The sequence below is a fragment of the Drosophila rhopaloa genome, unplaced genomic scaffold (genome assembly GCF_018152115.1).
Source record: "Drosophila rhopaloa isolate 14029-0021.01 unplaced genomic scaffold, ASM1815211v1 contig_3, whole genome shotgun sequence".
NCBI lineage: Eukaryota > Metazoa > Arthropoda > Insecta > Diptera > Drosophilidae > Drosophila > Drosophila rhopaloa.
The window spans coordinates 6,848,890-6,873,725 of NW_025335123.1; the positions used below are offsets into that span (position 1 = coordinate 6,848,890).

Below are 24,836 nucleotides of genomic sequence, written 5' to 3' on the forward strand. Positions count from 1 at the left end.
AAAGAACAAACATTTGGCAAGTTTCTTTTAGCTGCCTGTAAGTTTTCAATTAAGTAAACTAATTTATTTTTAATAAAGTGGCATTAAGGCCTTTAGTAATCCTGGTAATTTTTATAATTTTTGTGTAGAAATGTTCGCTGTTCAGGCTATTTTATTTAGGTGGGACTCAGGCTTAACTATGTCAGAATATTCTTTAAATACTATTTATGATTTAGAAAAAGCCGAAATTTTCATTTACTGATGAAGAGACAAGGCATCTATAAAAAAACTTAAATTTTACAAAGTATATTTTTCAGATTTATTATCTTTTTTCATATTACTTCAAATTTTACACTTCTGATTAAATAACTTGAGGGTGGGTGATTTCATTTAATGTATCGGAATGTGTAAGATTTGTGTGTCCTGTTCTAAGACAAATAATAATTAATTGCATCGAGTCGCGATATCGGTAGCTTATTATATTTTGAAGAACATTATGGTGCTTAATTGACTTTTAAGTTGTAATATTTTTTTGCCAAATACTACTTCCTAGGTAATGTTTAATAAAATAGCTTACTTTTACCCTTTGGATATGGACAAATTGCGATATTTTTTAAAGGCACTGTATATACAAGAACACTTGCTTATAATTACTATATTTTCTGAGTGCCAGTGGGGGGGGGGTTTGCTCCAAATGGTGGCTCCACTCCACTCGCATCGAAAGTCGAGTGTTTGCCCAATTGTTTCGGGGAGTGCAAATGAATCGCGGCACTTCCGCTGGCGGGCACCATATTGTTTGCCCAATTGCGATTGAGTAACAATTATTCGTGTGTTTTCGCCGGCATTCGATTCCCTTTCCGCCACTCGACGGCACTCATACCGCTCTGTTTGCTTTCGCCATTGCGGTGTGGATTTTTAATTTTGTTGGTTGTGCATGTTATGACAAGTGCGATGCAAATAAGTAACGCCACCCGGCCATATAGCCACATAGCCCACTCACAGGCGGAGCAGAAACAGAAAAAGGCCATTAGCTAGAGTGGATGGCTGCCTGATTGCTTGGCGCAACGAGTTTCCCGAAAGAACACACAATAAATATTTTGTACGCTGATTGAAAATATCGTACGAGTATGCACGCGAGTAAACTTCGATAAGAGGATCCATGGGAAAATTAAAAAATGAATGAGTTCCGCGGACGAAGAGGAAAGAGATCCGACTGGAATCGAGATATTGCCATCACACTACTCAAGCTTTTGCAAGCCAACTCAAAACTATCAAATTTGTCCTTGTAGTTCATCAAATATTTACCAAAGGATCAACAAAATTACCAAATTTAGCTTGGCCATTAAAAAAGCTTTTATCTTGCCAATAAAAACGAACAAATTCGCATTAGATGAACTTTTAAAATCTGTCAAATTTTAATGGAAGCTTTTAAAAACCTAATCTTACCCTTGAACGAAGCATGTCCTTGGAAATTTATAAGGCATTTATGTATTTCTCAATTTGGCTAATTTGTCTACACTTTGTGGCCATAAATAAAAATCACAAATCACAAATTACATAATTAAAAATCACAGTAGTCATTTAGAAATAAAATATTCAATTATAATTATATTCAGTCCCTGATAAATACAAGATAATTTACAATATAATTACTGGGCTAAAGTGGCATTATATAATAAAATTATTCAGGACCTGAAATAATTGCTTTAATTTTAAATCGACTGCCTCGTCGGTCGGCGCCCGTACATAAAATATTGGTCAGTGATTTGGGGGGCACATGTGACTCTGGTGCTTTGCCTAATTAACTTTGGCCCAGTTCCGTGTTAGGACATCGTGCTCTTGAGGACCTGGCTCCTCGGATCTTGGCCCAGTGCCAACGGAACTGGGCCAAAACGGAAACGAAATGAAGCCGAAATGGCCGAATAACAAAATAAGTAAGAAGAGCGGGAAGCCAGGAAAACGAAACTAATGAAAATAATACTCAAAACTAGTCCTGCGGAGAAGTGGTGCAGTGGGGGTGGGGGGAGGGGGTAGGAAGTGGGGATGCTGCATGTGGGGCCAAATGTCAAAAAAGGAGGGACAAGGAAAGCTGGCACTTGCACGCCATCAAAATAATTAATATCCTTTCAAATGTAACATGCACTAATTACAAGTACAACTACAACTACAACTACAACTACAGCAACAAAGCCGGGAATCAGAGTAGAGCAAGTTGGCTCAAAAAAGGACAACAACAGAAACAATAAACAACGTTCGTGCTTAGTCAAGGTCGTTTGTGGGTGTGTGAGTGCCGTGTGGGTGGGTGGGTGTGTGTGTGTGTGTATGTACTTCCCCCTTTGTAGCTGTGCATTTGCCGGCCGACTTTTTTTTACCAGGTCGGGAAACCCTGCTCCGCTTTTCCTTTCGACCAGCTCAATCCGTGCTTACTATTGTCATTGCTTTTCTTTTTCTCTCCATCCCTTCAACCCTCCATCCCTCCGTCCCTATTTCACTCGCACTCTTTCCCTTTTCCGCTCCTTTCCATTTCCATTTCCTTTGTCTTGCCCACTTGCTCAAAAACTCATTAGTCAAAGCATTTGCTAAGGAAAATTCCCAATTAAGCGTCTGCCGAGCCAAACAATGTGAAACAGGATAAGCCAACGAACCGAACCATTGATACCCAGCATTCATTTTTGATTTTCGTATTACTAACATTAATAAATGAGTATACATTTCTTACCGTTTCCTAAAGACCCTAAACCCTATTCATTACTTAGTTCATTCAGCCATTTTGTGTAACGTATTTTATGATTATTATAAGTTTAGTTCTGTATAAAACATCTGGTAATATAGATACTTTTGGCAGACAGATTTGTAATTAGAAGTATTTCGACTCTTAGAATTCACTTTTTTTTTTAAGTTATTGTAAATTTAAAACAACTTATGTATATTACAAATGACTAAAACTATTACTTAAATACGGCTTATAGATTTTATATACAGAAAAGGAAAATAAATACATTACAAATTTGAATACGCTTCCAGTGCAATAATATAACTAAAGAAGAAGTGTTCACGATTCGAATTCCAACTCGATTGTGAAGTTTCTCGAAATGTGCCGATTGCCAGGCCACCGAAACTAGCTAAAAGCGTAGCATACCTTTTGGGGCCAAGTGCTCGGGGAGAAGGCTTATCGAGGTCCTCCGGCTGCACCAACACCCCCCCATCCCCCCTTCCCCCTCGCCACAAACCGGCTAGATCGTGTGTGCTGGATAACCTTTTCGCTTTAATTAAATCCATATAAAATTTGCTTTTAATCAGAGCCGCGCTCATATCCGATTTCAAGTGCAATTGAGATACTGTCGCTGTTGTTGAATCACCGGCAAACAGGATGAGGTCGGAACAGGATGCCCCAGCTCCGCCCGGCAATCCATTCGGATGCCATCGTTCCCCATCAAACAAACATGCAACTTCCTTTGCAGTCAGCGACTGTCGTCGATTTAATTAATTTGACATCATTTATTATGCCAAAAAAGCAGCCAAGGAGTAAGTGGGGAAAGCAGGAGAAGTGGTCGTGGATGTGGATGTGGACGTGGACGTGGATGTGGATGTGGATGGGAGGTGGCAATAATGCACCAGACTCGGCCACCACCATCGTCCTCGCACAAGAGCCAAGAAATTGCTTTTTAACGCACACTCACTCAGCGGCGAAGGAGTGCGTGGAGGAGGGGTCGAAAGGGCGGCCAAGGATCGGCCAGAAGTGATGCAGTTCGCCGGCTTAAGTGTCGTGTCCGTGTGTCCTTGTGTCCTTCTGTCCCTAGGTCCCCCTATGCCCCCCTGCCCCACCGTCCCTCCGTGCTCTGGATGTGGAGCAGTCAGCCCGAGTTTCAATTTACATTCACGTTGATTTTTTGTTAAATTGCGTTTGACTTTGGCCTGTCGTTGGCAACGACGGCAGCGCAAGTAGCAAAAAATCAACATTGACACAGACGCAAAAGGTGAGTAAGCGACTCGGCACAGATGCACGGAGGAGGTGATTCGCCAGTCATGGCTGAACTGCGGATGGGGATAAGCCCCGAGCCCCCGGGGCCAGGACTCCATCCTTCGACCCCGCCACAAGTGCTCAGTCACCGCTCTATTACTGTCGCAATAGTTTCAGGTTATTAGTTGTGGGCGGTGGGAAGAGGATCAGATATCCCAAAATTGAATGGTGACCCACACTCCCCAAGGCTCGCGAGGAAAGTGAAGGCACCGAAATGGAAACACTCTGATCCAGACATCATTAAAATTTCGTTTTGCATTGTTTATTATTTTTGGTTTTTACGGTCTAGTATAAACAATTTTTATTGTTAGAGTTTCATTTTTAATTAAAACTTATGAGCGAAGCTTCGAATTTACTTAGTAAATACATTGTTCTGATACATGTCGTCAAATGTCATGAAGCTTAAGAATTTTTGATTGGGACGCTTTAATTATTGTTCGGATATAAAGTTGTGTTCTGTTAACTTATATCGAATTTAGAGGTCAAAGTGTGGTAGTGTCATTTGTCAAAAAAAAAAAACACTAAGAAATTAATATGTTATACTTATACCTTTAATGAAACTGAATTATTGAACACAGCTTGTTAAGCCAATTACAAATACTGCAAATTCGAATGTGACCCCAAAATACCCTTTTTAAACTTAGCCTTACAAATTTTACTATTAACCTTTTGAATTTAAACTGTACACTTCCTCTGTACAATTGCTTTTATTTTATGTTATATTATAAAAGGAACCGATATTTTTGGAAAATACAAACATTTTAAAATATGTTCGATTTAAAAAACGCCAGCCAAAGAAAAAATATCCAATCAATACAGTTGGGCTCTATTGGAAATGTTTTACAAGGTCCTAAATAACTATACAAATTGGGCTGTATAGCCAAAGACAAAAGAAAATTAATTTCAGCAGAATATTTAAACTTTAGCCATAGCTGCGGACCACTTTCCCAATAGCCTCGAAAAACATGTCCCTCGAGTGGAGAGCATTATGTTAACTGCATGTCAAAGCGATTGTTAACTAGGACAAAAACAGGCGATAAAGAGCCTCTAATAGCAATTAAACCAAACGACGAACTTCGAAACATGACTGACATGCCCAGAAATTGATGGCCCGGCATCAAGTGCGATTAATCCACGCTGAATGAAATTAATAAGCTGCTCAAAGTTTGCCGGGCCGAAAGATTTGGGCGAGTATTTAGTTGGCCTAAATACTGTCTCGCATTTGGGAACATTTCAATTAAACATAATTACAATATTATCACTAAGCCGGCACACAAGCGTCGACCCGGACCAAACCCCAAACCCCACGCCCCAAATATCCAAACCCGTCCATTGTTTGCACGTCGTCAGCTTCGCCACATGAGTGGAGGCAGTTTGAATATAATTAATACTTAAATCCGGTTTTGAAAGCCATTCCATTCATTACGGCCCGCTGGCTGTCAATTTTGTGTTTAGCGGCCGATGGGCTTGTCGAAAGTTTTGATCGCTGTCATCGCTCAAACGATGATCTCCCTAATCCGCCGCAGGAGCTGAGTGCTCCGCCAACCCGACCCGAAGATGAAAAGCCCGGATTCCTGCCAGGACAACGGAAGGAGTCGTCGGGGATTGCCCTTTATCCTTTCGTTTGCGGCACTTGTGCGCCTTCAGTTCCTTTATTCTCCACTGATTTATTTGATTTGATAAGTCCTGACGCAAATGTGTTTCATTTACCTAACTCTCACGCTTTCAACTGGCTTTCTTTGGCCTCGACACAGAGTGAACGAAAGAAACCGGAGGAGACAATGGTCAAGAATAAGTGGAGCCCCACCCCAACCCTGATCCCTTCCAGAAATCAGAGACCTCTGCTCGGTCATTCCAAATTGAACCTGTCCCCGAAAGCTTCGCATCAAACATATCAAAGGTGTGTCTATTAATAAAACTCTTGAGACTTGGAAATACTTATAAAGTTAATCTATTACATAGCTCTTAAAAATGTGGAGTTAAATGCAAGCTTTTAACCAGAAAACCAATACTATGCAATTTAATTTTTCATGAACAAATACTAAAGCTCTTTTAAAGTTTCATTAAACTGCCTATTCAATTGTGTCTTGAACATTTTAAAAATTTATTTCATGACAATTTTTTTTGGCTTTGCCAAACAAACTGTTGTTGTTGTTATTATATGTATATTTCCTATGGCATAATTTAATAAAGATGAATGGCTTAATCTAAATCGTTTACAAATAATTATTTATTTCGGAAACTGTTCCTAGAGTGGCAGAGCATATCCGCTTCAGCGGTCCAATACAGTTGATTCAAACGGCTCTTTCAGTTTTTACAACTTTTTTACGAGGACCCCCCACCCCGCTGACCACCGAACGTTCCGCGGGGCAAAAGGTCACACAAGCCGAGACAGCCAGACACATTCAAATGGTTGTCATCAATTACGCGTGAAATGCGATAATAAAAAAGGGCGGCTCGGGGAAAGAACAGCCGTGGGAGTGCAGAGCATCCAGGACGTCCAGGACATCCGCGACGCAGGACACGGAGCAAGGACACCACCACATCGCCTGTTGCCTCTCGTCGAACTAATTAGCGTGAATTATGGGAGTTTGATGAGTTGCCTATGCTCGCCGTTTCCCTAATGAATGGTCGGTCGACAGTTTTGTTGACCATTTGTTGCATGCTACCACATAGGCTCCTTAATGGCCAGGGCTGAGGGGGGGGGGGGAGGGGGGAAGGGGAGGTCGACATAGTCCGTGCCGATTTGGAATCAATATACGCATCCGGAATGTTATCTGCCGTGGCTACATTCATTTATTCCGTCACAAAGACGACTTTGATTGATTGAGCCGCCAGCGGAGAAGAGCATATGTAACTGGGAATTAGTGCGGGGGGAGGTGGGGGAGGGGGTGGTGTGATGGTTATCCGTGGAAGATCCGATCACGATGGCCTATAATGTAAGCCCAGTCCTTGGACCCTTTGGCCGGGAACTTTACGACCCCCTCGAACCTTGTTGTCTCCTTTTTAACTTGACATTTATCGCTTCATGCGCATTTCTTTTACTTTGCACCATCCTCCAGCCCCCCTGTGTGTTCCGCCTTCTCTGTCTGTGTTTCTCATGTTTGCAAGACTATATATTTACCAACTTAATTGGTAGTTATAGACGTTCTGCCTCAATCTTGGAAGCAGCCAGGCAGACCCAAAGGCAAGTGGGCAAAGTGGGGGCCAACACAGAAACAAAGGCCAAGATGAAGGGAAAGTCTGAAGGAGCGCTTAAAGAGAATTTATTTGAATACCGATTATGTACGCAAGGGTTCATTCGCAGGGGCTTTAAGGTATTTAATCTAAATTATTTTCAATTAGCTGATATTACTTTACTGCAGGAATTTCCTCATTAACGATTAGTCGTTACACATCTTGATGTTGAAATAAGTATTTACTAATACATTTATTTAGTTTTCAATGTGGCTGATCTACCAATACTGATATCTTTGCAACTTGAATTAGGTTCCTACCCAAAAGGCAAGGAATTAGTTTGGATTTCATCCATAAACATCCATTCCAAATCAAAAGTTTATAAGAAGAGAAAAACTGAACAAAAATAGTTGTATTCTTTAGGAATGCACAATTTAAAACATTTAATTTGAAAAACTTACTGATTTAATAAACATTTTTTTTTGCTTTCCACATTAAAAAGTGATTAATAATTTTGTTTTAAATTTATTTAAGCTTTAAAATGATAAATAAACTAAGAAAGACACTTCTTTAAATGCTTTGCAAACTTCTGAGAAAATGTGTAAAATCAATTGAAGATTAACTTCCTTAAGAGTTAGCAAGTAATAAGTTAAATTGTAAGCTGTTCTAAGCGCATTGCTGTTCCGCTTGTTTCCCTCAGTGTATCATGTCGGAACACAACTGCTTTTGCTCTTGGCTGCCATTTACTACCACTCACTTTTCAGACAGCTTGAATTTCTCCTGTTGGCCTTGGCCGCACCTTTCTTCTTGATGGGTGGGTGGATGCGGTATCCTTTCAGCCAGACCGCCTCCACCTCCGCCCCCTCCTCCTGATACCCCCCTCCTGCCATCCTGCCATCCTGCCATCCTGCGTTCTGGCAGCCAGTCAACAGGCAAATCAAATGATTGCCGGGCGGCGTGTTGTGTGTCATTGTCTGCCGGGCATCGCGTCTCCATTGTCGACGGATCCGGCTTTGTCTACGGCCGTGTTTATGCCAGCTTTTGAAGCCAAGATGGGCTTGGAGTTTGCTTTTCCAGTGGCAGTGTGCTTCTGAGACGTTTTAATTGGTGAGCGGAGATCGCGCAATAGTGCGCTGGGAAATGAAATCAAGTTTAATGCAAAACTAAGTAAACTTTCGGCGGCGCCTTCTGCGGCTTCCAATTTGGGGGAACCTTCTCCGACTCGAGCTGTCCCTGTTTGCTGCTGGTAGTTTGCCTTTATATTGTTGGCATTTTTATTTTTGCCATCTCCCAACTTGTAGCCGCAGCTGGCACGAGGAATTCCAACTTCAGCCCAAGTCCCTATCTCCGGCAGTGCATCCCCCATCCCCCATTCCCCCCCCTTCTGCGCCTCTCGTGCCGGCGTCTTATTTAATTTGGAAGGCCGCCGCATGTTCGTTGACTTTATTTGCTGTATGTAATAAAATTAAAGCCCTTTAGCTATTGTACTTTCCAAAAAAAAAAAAAAAAAAAAAAAAAGGAAGCAAGGCAGAAGAACAAATTGTATCTGTACACACACGCACACACGCACACACGCACACTCGCACGCAGGCCATGTGGACCCAACGAGCCATGAATGCAGACTCTTAGCCCGGGATGTGGCCATTAGGTTGGCCTTTTTACGACCATAGTCCTAGTTGCGTATGTCTGCGGGCCAATCCCCCCTCCCCCACCCCTATACAGTAGTTCCCACACACACACACACACACACACACACATGTATGCATCCGCAGTCATGTCGGGGATTTCGCGTTCAATCTGGATGGAAGTGGGAGTTGCGGGTGGGTGGGTGTGTGTGTGTGCTGGCCAAAGTTTGCCCATCACTTACGTTTAGGCATTGATAATGAACTCTCGTCTGGAATTGCGTTTGAAAAAAAAACAAACTGCAAATTAAAATTTCGCCCTTGCCCATCAAAACAATCGCAATTACGCTGTTCAATCACAATCGGGAACTACCAGTGAGCTGAGTTGTTTTGTAATCTGAAAAACTAATTTTAACTTTATTTTGGGGAAACGCAAACAAATGCATTATAATTTATTTTCGAGTTATTCTTTGCACAAAGTATTTTAATCACATGCAAAGATAAATTCAACCAAGCTAATAATGATATTAAGTAACAAATAAAAACAAACACAGATTGTACTATTTATAAGATTGTAAATTTTGGTTCATATAATAACCGAACCCAATGACTGAATAACGTATGTCTTTATTCTCTGCGGCTAAATCCGAATAAGACACTTGAGAAATGCAAAAATTTTAAATTATTAAAACTTTTTTAAAACATTAAAGTCCTAAAAGAAAGCTTTAAATAATTAACTAGTTAATTTAACTTCACCCTAATTTAAAGGGAAAATTGGGTCTTTCGAGGAGAAAAATTTCAATAAATATCTTTTACCTTGTACACATGTGATAAAGAATTCATAATTATTTGACATTTTAGTTTACTTTTTGATCTGTTTGCTTTAAATTTTGTATAGCCCTTTACGGTTTACGAATCATGAAAAATGCATTCCCATATGGCAACTTGCCTACAACCTATTTATAATGGAAGTGTTTGGTTTTTAATTGAAAATTCATATTGGTACAAGGTATTTATTGATTTGGTCAACATAGAAGTGTATAGTTCTAAGCCCTCGGCTGTTTGCAAGTCATTGGAAATGCATACTGATATGACAAACGCCTCAAACTCAAGTAAAAGGCGTGTGGCCTTTGTAACGCTTTCCGTGTCCTTGCACTGGCAAATGTGTGGCACTCACCTCCGCAGTGGTCCTTGAAGTCGTCGCAGCAGTCGCCGAGCTTGAGGCAGGCGTGGTCGCAGTAGCAGGGCTTGTCGCTGAGGTCCTCGATGATGGCGTTGATCGGGGCCTTCTGGACGACGCAGGACGAGTCGCGGCCGGTGCAGCAGAGCTGCGCCTCGCGGCAGGACCCTCCGGCGACGAGGGGCACCTGCTGGGGCAGGACGATGGCCAGCAGGAGGAGTAGCATGGGCGCGGGACTGGCTCGTGGCTTCAGCTCCGACATCTCGGATCGAATGCGGTCTATCTGCGTATTTGGATTGCCGAATTTGAGTCCGTGTCACACACACACACACACACACACACTACACCCAATCCACCCCCTGATGTATTAGTATGCAAATGCAATTTACGCCCGAGAGCGGAAATTAAAACTAAAATTGAATTATGGGCAGCCATTCGAATGGGAATTTCTGGGGGCCTGGCCAAATCGAAGCCGGCAAAAGGCAAACAAAAGGGAGAAATGCAAAAAAAAGAATTAAACACATACACAGCACGACGAAGGACATTACACGAAAAATCGACAACGCACAAATATGAACTCTAAACACGGCCAACGAAATCAAAGTAGGTCGCTTTGGGGAGGGTAACCTGCTACCTTTTGCCTGTAAATCAATGCCGCCAAGGGGCGGGGTCGGAAGGCTAGTCTGTTTTGCATAAAATATTGAGCAAATGGCAACAAAGGAGACGCGACTCCAACTCCAACTCCAATACGGAATCCATCTCCGCCTCCGCCTGCGAGTCCACCTCCATCTCCGTCCATTGTCGTTGCCATTGCCATTGCCATTGCCGTGTCCGGGATAATAAAACAAAGACTTCAATTTTCATAAATCGTTGCCAAAGCGAATCGCAACAGACAGCGAGAATTTATATTAACAGCTGTGTCAGCGCCCAAGCGGGGTGATCAAATCCAATCCAGCCCCACTCCAATCCCAAATCCCACACGGAAAAAAATTCCTGCAAGTTCAGTTTTAAAACTGAAAACACCATATGAACTTTTATAGAGTTTAGAAAAGTGTTTATGGACTTGCCTACTTTAAAGTTTATAAAAAGGTATAGGAGAAAACATTGCTTTTGTCAATATCTTATCATAACAGTTACATTTGGGTCAATAATTTGAATACTATTTTATTTGAAAACTAGGTAATGGAAAATCTGACCGACCAAGATAGTCTTATGGGTGAAATTCACAGCCTTTAAATGAATTAAAATATATTCGACTTAAAAAAGCAGGAGTTGCTGATTTTTCGTAAAACAAAAGAAGTTTGGCAGCTAGGTATTTTTGACAGTGCTGTCCTGGTTTCGCGTACTACCTACGGGTACTCGCGATGCTCGTAAGTCCTTCACGTCTCCATGTGACCCGGATGATTCAATCCACTCGTAAAGTGCCGCTCCACTCGCAGTGTGTGCCGGGTGATTTAAACAGTCGCACTCAATCTGGCGAGGATTCGATCGGAGTGATTCCGAGTCTGTTTATGGCCGGAAAAGTGGGGACACCAACGCGGGAATTCAGTGAGTGCAAAGTGAATTGGAATCGCGATGACAGCGGGCATTATTCCAAATCAATTGAATAATCAACGTTTTGTAGGTAGTAGAAAAAACGATAGGAATTGATCTAACAAATGCATTCATTCACAATACATAAAATAATTATGATAAATTAATAAGATTTAACACAACACCAAACTAAAACGATAGACGAAAACTCCACAAACAAAAAATGTTAAACTTTTTTGTATTTAATTATTAATTATAAAATGAGCAAGAAATCAAAATTTTAAACTATTTTTTTTTTACTGACTAAAAGTTGAAACATGATGCCTTTTGGAAAGGTGTTTTTAGAGTTAAGTATTTAATACATATAAACATTTCCAGCAAGAGTATTATTTTGTACTTGAAAATTATAATTGCAAAATTAAAAGATGTTATTATCACATTAAACAGAAGCCATAAATAAAATAATCACTTAAGATATTCACGAGTCCGAATAAATTAGGGGGTATGCAAATTAGTGATTTTTTGTCGAAACTGCAGAATAAAGTGAGTTTCCACTACATTGTCGAAACTGGAATTTAATTTCAAAATTGGCCAAGCAACAGCGCTAAAATCTTTCGACTGAGTGCTTTTCAATGGAACACAAGGCCAGTTCTTCCTTTAGGATTCACTTTGAGATCTGTCATTTATTCGGCGAAAACCGCAGGAAAACACTGTTCACTGCACTCGGCCATTCATTCTTACCCACTCAGCCACCCCTCATTCACAGAGCATCCACTCGAAAGCCCAAAAATAAATATTATGCGACGCTGCTTGTCTGCATGAGGGCAAATAAATTATTTCGTAAGCGTCGGCGACCCGCAGCCGAGAAACAAAAAAAAAAACCCACGAAACAAACTAAATTTTGCGGCAAATATTTTCTTTGGGCGCGCGTGTGTGTGTGTGTGTGTGTGTGCGTGTGACAGCACGCGACATAAATGTCCTTTAATGATTAATAACTTTTCACTCCTTTTCGCGCGCACAAGCGTTTCAAGTTTCACTCAACAAAAAAATACAAAACAACGAGGGACGGACGGCGGCGGTCCTAGCCCATCCCGTTCCCAATCAAAATCCAATAAGCCGCCCACGAGCAACAACAGCAAGCGATCCTTGTCACGTAAACAAAAAGGACTCGAGTCGCCACACGTGTTGACAGCGTTTGGCTTACGTTCGCTATCGGCAGTTGGCTTGGAACGGAGCAAGGATCTCGGCTGAAGTCCCGTTACGAGGCGCACGCTGCGAAAGCCGGTCGACGACTGTGCCTCCTGCTGCTCGCGTGGTGAATTATAAGGCCGGCGCGGCAGCGACGCTGCCCCTTCGGCTCCGCTCGGCCATGTGCTTCGGCTCCACTCGGCTTCGCATTATCCATGCAGTTGCGCCGCCGCCGCCGTCGCCGCTGCGCCGTTTGTTGCGGGGCGGGACCTCCCCGCGGCCCCACCAACAATGTCCCCTGGTCCCAGTCCACTGCCCACTCCCCCTTCGACTCCACACCCCCCTTCGACTGCAAGGACCTGCTCAGTGGTGAGTTCCCACCAGAGCTGCAGGCCATCGCCATATGGCCGTGATATCAGGCGACAACCTGCCGTGATAACCGACAACAAATGGTGATGACGACAGCGATAATGCGCCCGAGTAAAATCAGCTAAGCAGGATTGCGAAGAGCCCGAAATGGAAAAATGGCGGATCTGATTGGAAACTGAGGATTCATTGTTTCCCATGCAAAACACAACTAAAATAGTACGTTTTGTCAGCACTTGAATGTTGTATATCTCATTTAAAGACACATTTAATTACACATATCCATAGAAAATCCGATTTATAAAAGACTTTCATAATTTTCGTACGCTCTTTAATTTAAAAGAAAAATCACGTATACGTATTGATACGTATACGTATATAGACTATGACAATCATTACAAATATATTAATAATAAAACAAATGCAATTAACGTCAATAATTCAATTAAGTTAATTCGCCAATACTTTATTTTCTATTTTCTCTGTGGCTGATTTTTCGGTTTCTTTAAGCTTTCTGCACTCGAGTTTGGAATATCTCATTTAAAGATACTACCATGGATACTTTTAATTATCTCATTTAAAGATACATTTAATTACACATATCCATAGCAAATCCGATTTATAAATGACTTTCATAATTTTCGTACGCTCTTTAATTTAAAAGAAAAATCACGTATACGTATTGTTAGGCTGTTGCCGTTTATGAATACTGAAATCTGATTTAGGCGCAAAAGACTATGACAATCATTACAAATATATTAATAATAAAACAAATGCAATAAACGTCAATAATTCAATTAAGTTAAATCGCCAATAAAACTTTTTTTTCTGTTTTCTGTTTTCTCTCTGGCTGATCTTTCGGTTTCTTTAAGCTTTCTGCTGGCAGCACGGACTTTTAATCATAACATGAACTATAACCACCAATTAGAACTATGCTCGGTTTTCGACTGCAAAGGGTGAAAACTAATATTGTTCCTGGACTACGCATTTCCTGGCTCCGTCATAATAGAGAATGATTACAATCCCTGAGTTCGCATTTAGGCGATGCGCCATCAAGCGGTGAGTTGCCACTCCCATTCCTCCATAATGTGTCAAATGTATCCCAATAAAGAGCTGGGAAGCCCACCTGGAATTTGGGACCGAAGGCGAATGCATTTACCTGCGTCAATTACAGCCAACTTAATGTTGGACTTGGCATCCTCGTCCTTCCGCCTGAGTGTGCGAAATGGGGAAATGCAGCTAACTGGGCCCGGCCAGACAATGCATTCGAGTTGACATACTTGCACCGATTCGGAGGCACTGAATTGGGAGGTGGAGGGCGGCAGGACGAGGGTGAACTGGCTGGAATGGAGTGACGTTTATGCTGACACTGAAAGTCATCAACAACAATATACAGTTTCAGTTGTGCTACACTCGTAGAAAAACATTAGACGTTTGAATTTCGTATAATTATGGTTATGAGTGCCGACTTCATTTATACTCACTGTAAGCGTATAATTAAAAATATATAATATAAGAAAACATTTATAATATGTTTACGTGTTTTATAAAAAAACATGTTTTTTAGGCGTCTTAAATAAAATGGAAATACATAAATTTTCAAAATATATAATCATAATCCTTGAGAACTGCTGGAAACATTTCATTTTGTTTTCTTAAAAAAAAAATAACAAGAATTGTAAAAAGTGATTGCTTGTAGAATCACATGGTTTTGGAGGATTGTTGGCCTAGCTTGCCTTACCAACTTTCTCCCAGTGCATGAGCGGCTTGAACCGGGAGACTAGCAAATATTTGCCGCATAGGCAAACTTGTGCCACTGCCACCGGGCTCCCATCCACCTCGTCCACCTCATCCTGGGCCTCCGATTCGGACGGTTTGGGCGAAGGCTTCGCTTTGTTTGGGTGTCGCGCATTTGGCGCGCCTCCTGGCGAGGCAAGTGTTTCCTGGGGCAGTGGGCATGGCATGGGGTGGCATGGCAGGGGCATGCTAAGTGGGAGGCTGTCGAACGAGTCCTCGTGTGGATGTTGCATGCGTCGTCTCGTTTCCGCTCCAGATCATAAACAAAGCGGACGCGTGCGAGGTTATGTACATAAATACATGCATATTTGATGTCATTTCGTACGCTGGGAGCACCAATACATACGAAGGATGGAGGAGACGGTGGCCCACCCACATCCACACCCACACCCACACCATCGACTTCACATGAACCCGCGGCCATTTAGCATTGCATACTTTTCGGCTGCCTTTTCCACCTGAGAAGCATCGAAGGGTACTCGCTGGAAAGATGAGTTTTTGCATCCGGAAGTCTCGGAAAGTAATCTTTTTTGCTCCCAAAACTACTGCCTCTCTTTTCCCCCTCTGAAAATAAACATACTTTAATTTGTGCAAATATTTTAGTTTCATTTATTCAGGTAAACAGAAAAAAAAATATAAATTGTTTACATAATTTGGCTTTCCTATTCAAACTAATAACAATCAACAAAAAGTTTCAGTCATCTAACAGTTGACCTTTCACTTTTTTAATCAATTTTGTTAGCCATAAATAGTTTCTCTACTGATTAACAGTAGTACTTAATTATAAACCATAATAGTTCATAATTTATTTTCAACATTCATTCTATCAAGCGAAACGGCGCAGTCAATTTTGTCGTAAACCACAACCGTTAATATTTCAACATTTATATAATTAGTAAGATTAGTTATATTTTGGGTGAAAATGGAATAAAAATCTATAGTTTGAAGATATTAACAAAAATCTTATCTATAAGCCGTTAGCTAAATATATTAACTTTCTTAATTCTGTATAACTTTTTAGAGATTTACTCTACTGGGATATTATACATGAACAAAAGTTACGTTTTGCTTAGACCTTTGTACTTAGTTTAAACCTAAATTTGGTTGAATTTCTTCTAATTGTATTATAATTCCTATAGTTTGCTTAATCGATTTCCAGTTTTAAGTACAACAAGTCCAAATCGCACCAAAATCAAGACTTCATTTGTTCAATAATTTTGTTTGCACTTTCCGCATCAAAATATCAGGGTAATCATAATTCGAACCCAAGCACCCAACCGAATCTAGATCAATTCCGATGCTGGTCTCTTTGTTTTCCCTACTGCCCGCAGGCGAATGCAATAAAAACAATTAAAATCAGCAGCACCAAAAAGAAGCAACATCAACTGCAACTAAAAAGCTGGCCGCCGGCATCGTTTCAATACTAATTGAAATGCCCTCGCACAGATGAACGAATGGTGAGGGAGGAGGGGGGGATTGGGGAGCGGGATGCAATGATGACGACTCTATGAACACTTTTGACACACCATAAAAACAAAATTGCATAAATCTAGCCAGCATTTGGCTGGAAAATATTCGGAAATATCAACTAGAAGCAGGCCGGGTCTTTGATAAGTCGGCTTTAGTTGCCACTGACAGCAAGAATTTTGGTTGGAAAGCAATTTTATTTATCATTGGACCCGCTCCGAACACTTCTTGGCCAAGGAGAACCGAAACTTAGCCCGCAGATACAAAAGATTGGATATCGTTGGTGGTGTGTGGCTAGATCTGGAGTGTGGAGAGGCCACCAATAGGGATGCACATCTGCAACTATCCAGATATGCCATTTCGCAGGGACCTTGAGTTAAATTTACATTATTAGGTGCCCAGCCAAGTGCGCATACTTGAATAGGCCCAGTTAACAAAGGGTTTTCTAATACACAAATTCTGCTAATCCTGCTAAGGCCATATCCATTGCATTTGTCTACCGAAAGCCTTTTGCAGAATGTGTAGGCAAATTACAGGGGCCGAACCTAAGACATCAGACATCTCGGTGAGTAAATATTTCTGAGAAGCATTCACTTGGATACAACTTTAAGGCGTGGTGCTGAAATCCTTACACTTTTCACTACATATATGGCTATATGAAAAAAGGCATTAAATACTCTACTCCAGGCTTGCAAAATTTACCCGAGACATAATTTGAAGACAAGTACATACTAAATAAGAATTTGTGCAAAATGTTTTAGTTGCTCTTAAGCGATTTGACCGAGACAACTAAAACAAAACATTTCATTCTCCAAAAACAAGTTTTTTAAACAAGTTTTTTTGTGTCTAAGACTTAAAATATTAAAATTCACTTGACTTATGAGAGCGGATAATAAGTTGTACTCCCTAAGTCTATTTAAATTAACAGCTAATTTGTATTACCGAAGTAAGAAAAAATCTATATTTTCTGATGCCGACACTAGCAAAATATTGGCATAATATAATTGCATTGTAGTATTCTTTATTCTTTCTTTAAATATTTGATATTGTGTATAAGACCTAAAATATTAAAATTCACTTGACCTATGAGAGCGGATAATAAGTTGTACTCCCTAAGTCTATTTAAATTAACAGCTAATTTGTATTACCGAAGGAAGAAAAAATCTATATTTTCTGATGCCGACACTAGCAAAATATTGATATAATATGATTGCATTGTAGTATTCTTTACCAAATCAGAAAGAAATTTAATGTGTTTTGGTCAATATTTTTATTTAAAATATCTTACTAATTTTGTCAGTCGGCCTACTGGTGTAATTCTAAAGACTTTACTTAATAAAAATAATAATTGCCGTCCAGGGTCGTGAGTGTGTTTCTTTGAAGCAAAGCGTATATTAAAAAATTGTAAGTATAAAAAATGAAATTTAGCTGAAATTAAATTCGCGAATAACACAGCTACAATTTACGCTTCGGCTGAATAAATTTGCAATCTTGAATATTTAGCGATTTATATTAAAATGTCTCACGATTTGATGTACATATTTCTCAGGCAAAATATGTGTATGCATAATATGTTTATTTTTCATCCATTGCAACTTGCATCATTCTCTCGATTTAATAGTGCTGAAATGAAATTGATTTATTTCTGGGGTGCCAGAGAATGAAACGAATTTGAAATATCCGAAATAAAAGGTGGCAGCCGATCGCGATATATATGAGCAATTTAACTCATCTTGACAGTGGCATTGAGGTGGCGCGAACTTTTAATCAGATGCGGGACGTGTGGGCTCTCAGTGGACTTGTGGCCAAAATGTTTTCAATATCATAAATTTTTAAAAATATCAACTGTTTGAGTGTGTGTGCGTGTGTGTGTGCGGGTGTGTGTGTGTGTGTGTGAGGGCTGGCCGGGTCGGTTGAATTTGAATGTGTGCCAACAAGTTGGGCATAGCGCCGTCTCCCGATTTTCGACGTCCGGCGTTCGACGACGACAACTCGACAGTTGCAATTTGTGCGTCGCGGCTTGAACAACGCGTGGCCAGAGATTTTTCTCATTTTTACTTGTTTTTTTTTTTTTTTGGCTTTCACTTACTCTGCAATTTGCTGACACATTTATTCGATGCGATTTACGGACACAATTAATTGACGAGTTGTTAAACATATCTATTAAATGCCAGCGGCCTGAAAATAGCTCGTGTGCAACGCGTAAAAATTTTCAATTAAAACCAATTAACAAGCAGCGGCGGGAAAATAAAATAAAATTAAATTTAAATACAAATAAAAGCGATGCCGGGAAGAAAAAAAGTAAACAACGCAGGTAGCGCGCAAGTTGGGGGCGTGGCAGTGGGCAGTAGGCAGTGGGCAGGGCGAATGCATAATTAAAAATTCATTTACCACACTGACAATGGCAAATAGTAACAGTAAAATGAAAATGAAAAGCACATTTACATACACACAAAGAAATTTCAATTGTATGTTTTAAAAAATGGAAAAAAACATATATATATATATTATTCTAAAAATATATATAATTACTTTTTTCGACCATACCTCTTGTGTCGTCTGTGATATTTTTGAAGTGGTGTTCTAAAATCAAGACTTTTTTTAATATTCAAAAATTTTTTTCTATGTGCTAATTATACATGCATGTGGGGGAGGTTTTATTGACCTGGCAAATAAGGTCGATCCCAAAGTGGTGCACTAGAATCGGATCCCATCAAGACGTATAAAAATTCCTGAAACGCCGCAACCACCCGACAAAACAACACAAATCTATTTTGGATATTCTGTGTTCAGTAGTCGCCATTTCCCGATTTTTTCATTTGTTTTTTTTTATTTTTTGTGGTGATGAAAAGGAAATCGGAGAGTGAACCACTGTGCCTGGTGGCTTGTGGGGCAGGGGGGGTGTCGGGGGGGTGGTAGTGCGATGCCACATTGTTGTGTTTTGTTTTATTTATAACGAAACGCAATGTGTGCGCGGCGATATTCAAAAGAGTCGCCGCCTATAAATAAGTCGGATATGAATGAATCCGATATGCAGGCGTTGAGAGAAGCCAGAACTATGGAAATTGATTTTCTACACACAAGCCAGTCATGAATCATTATCCGATCTGTTTGGGGCTCAAACATTGGGCGGTGATATATTTGGGGGGGGGTTGCCGGAAGCCACTTTCCAGCCAAGGGCATATACCACAAATTACTGCAGAAAAACCATTAAACAACAAAATAACTAAATAACGTTATTAATTGAGCACGGATTAAAAAACATAGATACATTTATGTAAACCTTGGGTTCATTAACAACACAATTAAGAGATAACTTGCTTGTTCGTTTTACCAAATGATTTGAATAAAGCAAGCTTTTAAAAATAATACCTGATATTTTTTAAGAGCTCATAAGAAATAATGGTTGTGAAAGTGGAGGCACCTTATGAGTAAAAACAAAACAAAATGCTTCAGTCCAGTGATGAAAAATATTTTTCCCTCAACATTTAAATGACAATAGGACTGTTTTCCAATCTGCAGTATACAAAAAATGTTATTTAATAAAGATATTACACAAATTTGGCAACAAATATGTACGTATTATGTACATATTAAGCTAATTTACATGTAGAGCTAAAAATAGAATTTGGCAACGTTTTATATAATATAAAGTACTGAAATCATAAATGCAATTTGGTGAAGCTCATTTTGCAGTAGCATTTCCAAAGAAATAGCTATCGCACTAAGAAATTACAACTTTCATGTTATCCTTAAAATATTTTAAAGGGATGTTTTGATTAATTTAGGAATTTAAAATACAAAAACCTTTGAAATACAGATATATTCTGTTTACACTGTTCGTAATTTTTTGATAAGTGAATAATATAAAAATATAAATGTATCGTATATTTGTAATATTTTATCAAAATTATTTCATAATTCGGTTATCATGCAATGTTGATATTGATTATCGCTTTTGCATTTTCCACATTTAGAATCAATACGATCCGTTAATTAAAATAATACAAAATAGTATCATATCTCTTTGATTTTTTTTGTAATGCATAATCGATTTATGTACCACCTATATTATTATTTTCAAGGATGTAATGGCTATTCTGGCTGAGCCACTGAAAAACTGCAAAGCAAATAGTTACTGAGGAAAAAAATAAATCAAACAGTCGTAAATTACTGTGGACTTTGAAACAAGGTTACCAAATGCCATAACACTTTTGCCACTATTGAACACAGAAACCATGGCCATTTCCGATGCATCATTTAAATAGGCGTCTAACAAGCCAGGCAAATGCTGCAAATTGGCGAAACATGCAACGGCCTGCTGCACGTCCGTTTAAGCCAGATCGATTGAGACACCTCGATGTGTGTGGACGGTGGGCGGTGGGCGGTGGGTGGCGTGCAGTGGGGCACCTGTTGCGGCCAGCTGAGTGGCATTTAATTGCCAGCTGTTGACAGCGGTCAGGAGTGGGCGTTAAATGGGGGTAGGATGGGGGGATGGGAGGATGGGAGTATGAGGTCCAGCGGGCTATTGGGGTGACAGTGGGCCGAACCGGTGATTAATGAGCGAGAGCAGGGGACGGTAATTAGAATACAATTAGCAACGGACGCCGCCACTAATGAGTGCTCTCATCTCCTGTGCCTCTTCTCGTGCTCCCCGCAGAACCACCACAAAAACAGCAACAGAGCCAGACATCCGAGGGTTCAGCAGTCGAGCGGCAAGGAGCAGCAGGAGCGACATGGCAAGGATGCCAGTGATTCGCCAGAGGGGGAGAATCAGGAGCAGGAGCAGGAGGAGGAGCAGCCCTTCCGCATCGCCCACTCGGACATATACGGGCGGTATCTGGTGGCCAGTCGCCAGCTGGAGGCGGGCGAAACCCTGATCCGCGAGGAGCCGCTGGCCATCGGACCCTGTGTGAGCGGCGACCCCGTGTGCCTGGGCTGCTACCAGCCGGTGTCCCTGGGCCGGGAGCAGTACCGCTGCCCCGGCTGCGGCTGGCCCCTCTGCGGACGCAGCTGCTCGGGAATCAAGCGGCGATGTGGCCACACCGAGGCGGAGTGCCAGCTGTACGGCGATCGACGGGCGGTCGCCGGCGAACTGCTGACGGATCGCGCCGGTCCGGCGGAAGTGCGCGACCTCTACGAACTGGTGATGATCGTGCGCATCCTCCTGCTGCGCCAGCACGATCCGGAGCAGTTCGAGCTGATCGCCCGCATGGAGTCGCACACGGCGGAGCGGCGGCTCAACGAGGTGCTGTGGCGCCACTACGAGGAGAAGGTGGTGCAGCGGCTGCGCAACGCATGGCGGCTGGATGACCTCGACGCGGAGCAGGTGCACGAGGTGTGCGGCATCCTGGACGTCAACTGCTTCGAGATCGGCCAGAACGGCGCCAAGGCGCGGACGCTATACCCGAGCGCCTTCCTGCTCGCGCACGACTGCACCCCCAACACGGCGCACACGGACGATCCCGCGTCCTTCGCCATCCTGCTGCGCACCTCGCGGCGCGTGCGCGAGCGGGAAGCCCTCACGCTCAGCTATGCGTACACGCTGCAGGGCACGCTCAAGCGGCGCGCCTTCATGCACGAGGGCAAGCTCTTCTGGTGCCGCTGCCGGCGCTGCGCCGATCCCCGCGAGCTGGGCACCGACTGCAGCGCCCTGGTGTGCGCCACCTGCCGGGCGGGATCGGTGCGGGCGGAGGACCCTCTGGAGCAGAGCGGCGACTGGGCGTGAGTATGCAGTAGGGAGATCGTTCTTAGTGGGTGGTGGGCGGTGATGGGCAGTGAGGAGTATCGCAAGTACTTCATGTGAGTGAGCCTATTCCTAAACAAGAAAGGAGGCAAACTTCGGCAAGCCGAAGTTTATATACCCTTGCAGTTATTACAAATCGACTACATTTCGATTTCTATGCCAATTTTACTAAAAACAATGAATGAACATTTTGCCATCGTTTCTATGGTAACTATATAATATTGTTGTCCGATTTTAATTTAATTAAAACCGTAATTCCATAATATTTAAATTTTACCAAATCCCAAAGAACAAACAAAAATTAAAAACAACAAAGTTATACTATTTTTAATTTTTTTTCCGATTGTTCCTATGGGAGCTATATGATATAGTGGCCCGATCCTTATATACTTATATAATACCTGTGAAAGGCAACTTCTTGGAAAGTTTCAAGCAGATAGCTTTAAAACTGAGGGACTAGTTTGCGTAGAAACGGACGGACGGACGGACGGACAGACAGACGGACAGACGGACGGACAGACGGACGGACAGACGGACGGACAGACGGACATGGCTAGATCGACTCTCCTGGTGATCCTGATCTAGAATATATATACTTTATAGGGTCGGAGATGTCTCCTTCACTGCGTTGCACACTTTTGACTGAAATTATAATACCCTCTGCAAGGGTATAATTACAGATCTGATATTTAGGAGTTTATAGGAGTTGTTGAGATAAATTTTTTTTTTTTTTTTTTTTACGATTAAACATTAACGTATTACTAGTGGCTAGTTTTCCCACAGTATTGATAATCGCAAGAATCAAAGAAATCTTTCAAATACTAACTATTCAAAATAAGGAATACGCTTAAAGTAATTACCTTTACATGAAACATACGTTTATTAATCGCATAAAAATGTTTTAATGCAAATAGAAACTCCTAATCGAAATAATATCGAATATTGATTTTATAAAGATCACATGAAATGCTTGTTTGAAAGGTATAACTTTAAAATTTGTATTTAAATGTGCTGGATATATGTACAAAATTCTAATTGTAAGATAATTGTAACAGACTACGATATATTCCCTTTCAATCTATTTTGGCCAATGAAAACAACTACTTCATTGGTTTTGGAATAAAATGCATGTGTTTTGCAAATTGTTTTGAATGACTCGATAGACAGGGTCAGTAATCTAAGTTAAATGGGGTCTCAAAGCAGGTATCCCAACCATCACTGGCAACCACTGATGGTAGTGGTCCAATGGGTGAAACGGAGTCTATTCTGACCTTTCCCTCATCCTCTCCGCCAGCTGCGACCGCTGCTCCCACAAACTGGGGGCAAAGGACCTCGAACGCCAGCTGGACCGCATCAACGACGACCTGGAGGCCATCGACGTGCATGACATTCCCGGACTGGAGAACTTTCTCCTACGGTGCGTACCCGAAGATTCACTCAAATCCTTTTAAGACCAAAAATCTGCACAACATCTTTACATGCTTTAACTAATTTGTAGAATCATTTTAGCCCGATTCGGCCGATCAATCTCAAAATGGATAAAACGTGCTACCTAATTCGAGTGCGCCAGCTATACTATTTCGCAATAGATGAAATACTAGATCGAATGCTACATACTTCTAATTTTCTTTCATTTTAATATTCTTTCATTCTTCATGTCCTCTCGGATTTAAGCCAAATTATGAGCTGAAATTAATAATATTTCTGTTTTATTTGCTCCGTGATCACCAATCAATAATCCTCCCGCAGATATCGGGATGTCCTGCGACCGAACCACTACCTCCTGCTGTCGGCCAAGTACTCGTTGTGTCAGATATATGGTCGGACCGAAGGATACTTGCTGCCGCAGATGTCGCCCGAGGACATTGCCCGCAAGGAGACGTACTGCCGGGAGTTCCTGGAAATCGTGGATGTCCTCGATCCGGGACTGACGCGTCTCAGAGGTGGCTCCATCAGGTGTTGCTCAGTGCGAAGTGTGCCATTAACCATTCACTTTCCCATCGCAGGACTCATCATGTACGAGCTGCACGCCCCCGTCATGGTCCTGGCCCAGTCGGCCATCCAAAGCGGACAGATCTCACGGCAGGAGTTCCAGCGCCGACTGAAGGAGGTCGTGAAGCTGCTCCAGGTCAGCCGGGATATCCTGTGCCTGGAACCCGAAGGATCCACCGAAAACGCCATGGGACTCGCAGCAGCCGACGCCCTCGTTAAAATGGGTTGCTAGCCAAGAGTCAAACTATTTGTAAATTAACTGAGTTTACCCACAAAGTGAAATGCATCTCAAATTAAAAATAGCAGATAGCCTTTGTATCTTTATTTGTAATTTTGTGTTTTAATTGCTACCCAATGGTTTGCCATGGAATATATATTATACAATTATCTTAGAAATAAGGACTGTTTACAATTTGATTAAACCATGGGAATTTTAAAAGGTTTCATCGGTCTGAAAATCCCTTAATATTTTTTATAAATAAAACGGAGAACGTTACAGTGGCACCTCGAATATTGAATATATTAAAGTTGCCTATAAATAAAGCTTAATGCTTAAAAGATCGAAATTAATTTTATTTTATTTTACTTGGCTGTCCTTTAAAGGAATGGTAACTAAATTGAATTTGTTGGTTTTGGTATCGACCTATTAAACAATAATTGTAGTGTTATTGAATTACTCGAGGTCATATGTTGGTTATATTTGAATTTCTTCTATAATAATTTGTTTAAAGTTGATGGCTTTAAAACAGACTCGATCGCTTGTGAGAG

At 41.3% G+C, this 24,836-nt stretch overlaps 2 protein-coding genes across 3 annotated transcripts in view; one reads left to right on the forward strand and one right to left on the reverse strand.

Moving 5' to 3' along the window:
- LOC108044250 (cyclin-dependent kinase 11B) overlaps nucleotides 1-12,793 on the reverse strand; it is a 94,543-nt gene extending 81,750 nt beyond the window's left edge. The window contains exons 1-2 of the mRNA XM_017123185.2: nucleotides 12,717-12,793; nucleotides 9,977-10,262 (exon numbers count right to left, since the gene is read on the reverse strand). Coding sequence (XP_016978674.1) covers nucleotides 9,977-10,241 — 265 coding nt within the window. The 5' untranslated portion in view covers nucleotides 10,242-10,262; nucleotides 12,717-12,793. The remainder of the gene's footprint in view (nucleotides 1-9,976; nucleotides 10,263-12,716) is intronic.
- A 5,557-nt stretch (nucleotides 12,794-18,350) lies between these two features.
- Nucleotides 18,351-24,392, forward strand: LOC108044249 (SET domain-containing protein SmydA-8). Of its 2 annotated transcripts, none has more exons than XM_017123183.2 (5): nucleotides 18,351-18,631; nucleotides 20,991-22,054; nucleotides 23,371-23,493; nucleotides 23,826-24,019; nucleotides 24,083-24,392. In XM_017123183.2, the coding sequence occupies exons 1-5, from the start codon at nucleotides 18,614-18,616 to the stop codon at nucleotides 24,298-24,300; spliced, it is 1,617 nt and encodes a 538-aa protein (XP_016978672.1). In that variant the 5' UTR covers nucleotides 18,351-18,613; the 3' UTR covers nucleotides 24,301-24,392. The 2 variants fall into 2 exon arrangements, with proteins under 2 accessions (XP_016978672.1, XP_016978673.1); XM_017123184.2 differs by lacking the exon at nucleotides 18,351-18,631 and adding an exon at nucleotides 20,869-20,909.
- The last annotated feature ends 444 nt before the right edge of the window (nucleotides 24,393-24,836 follow it).

Excerpts from the sequence above, each read along its gene's own strand:
- LOC108044249 (XM_017123183.2), top strand. Across the intron at positions 22,055-23,370 it reads GAGCAGAGCGGCGACTGGGC|CTGCGACCGCTGCTCCCACA; the intron begins GTGAGTATGCAG and ends CCTCTCCGCCAG. Across the intron at positions 24,020-24,082 it reads GGGACTGACGCGTCTCAGAG|GACTCATCATGTACGAGCTG; the intron begins GTGGCTCCATCA and ends TTCCCATCGCAG.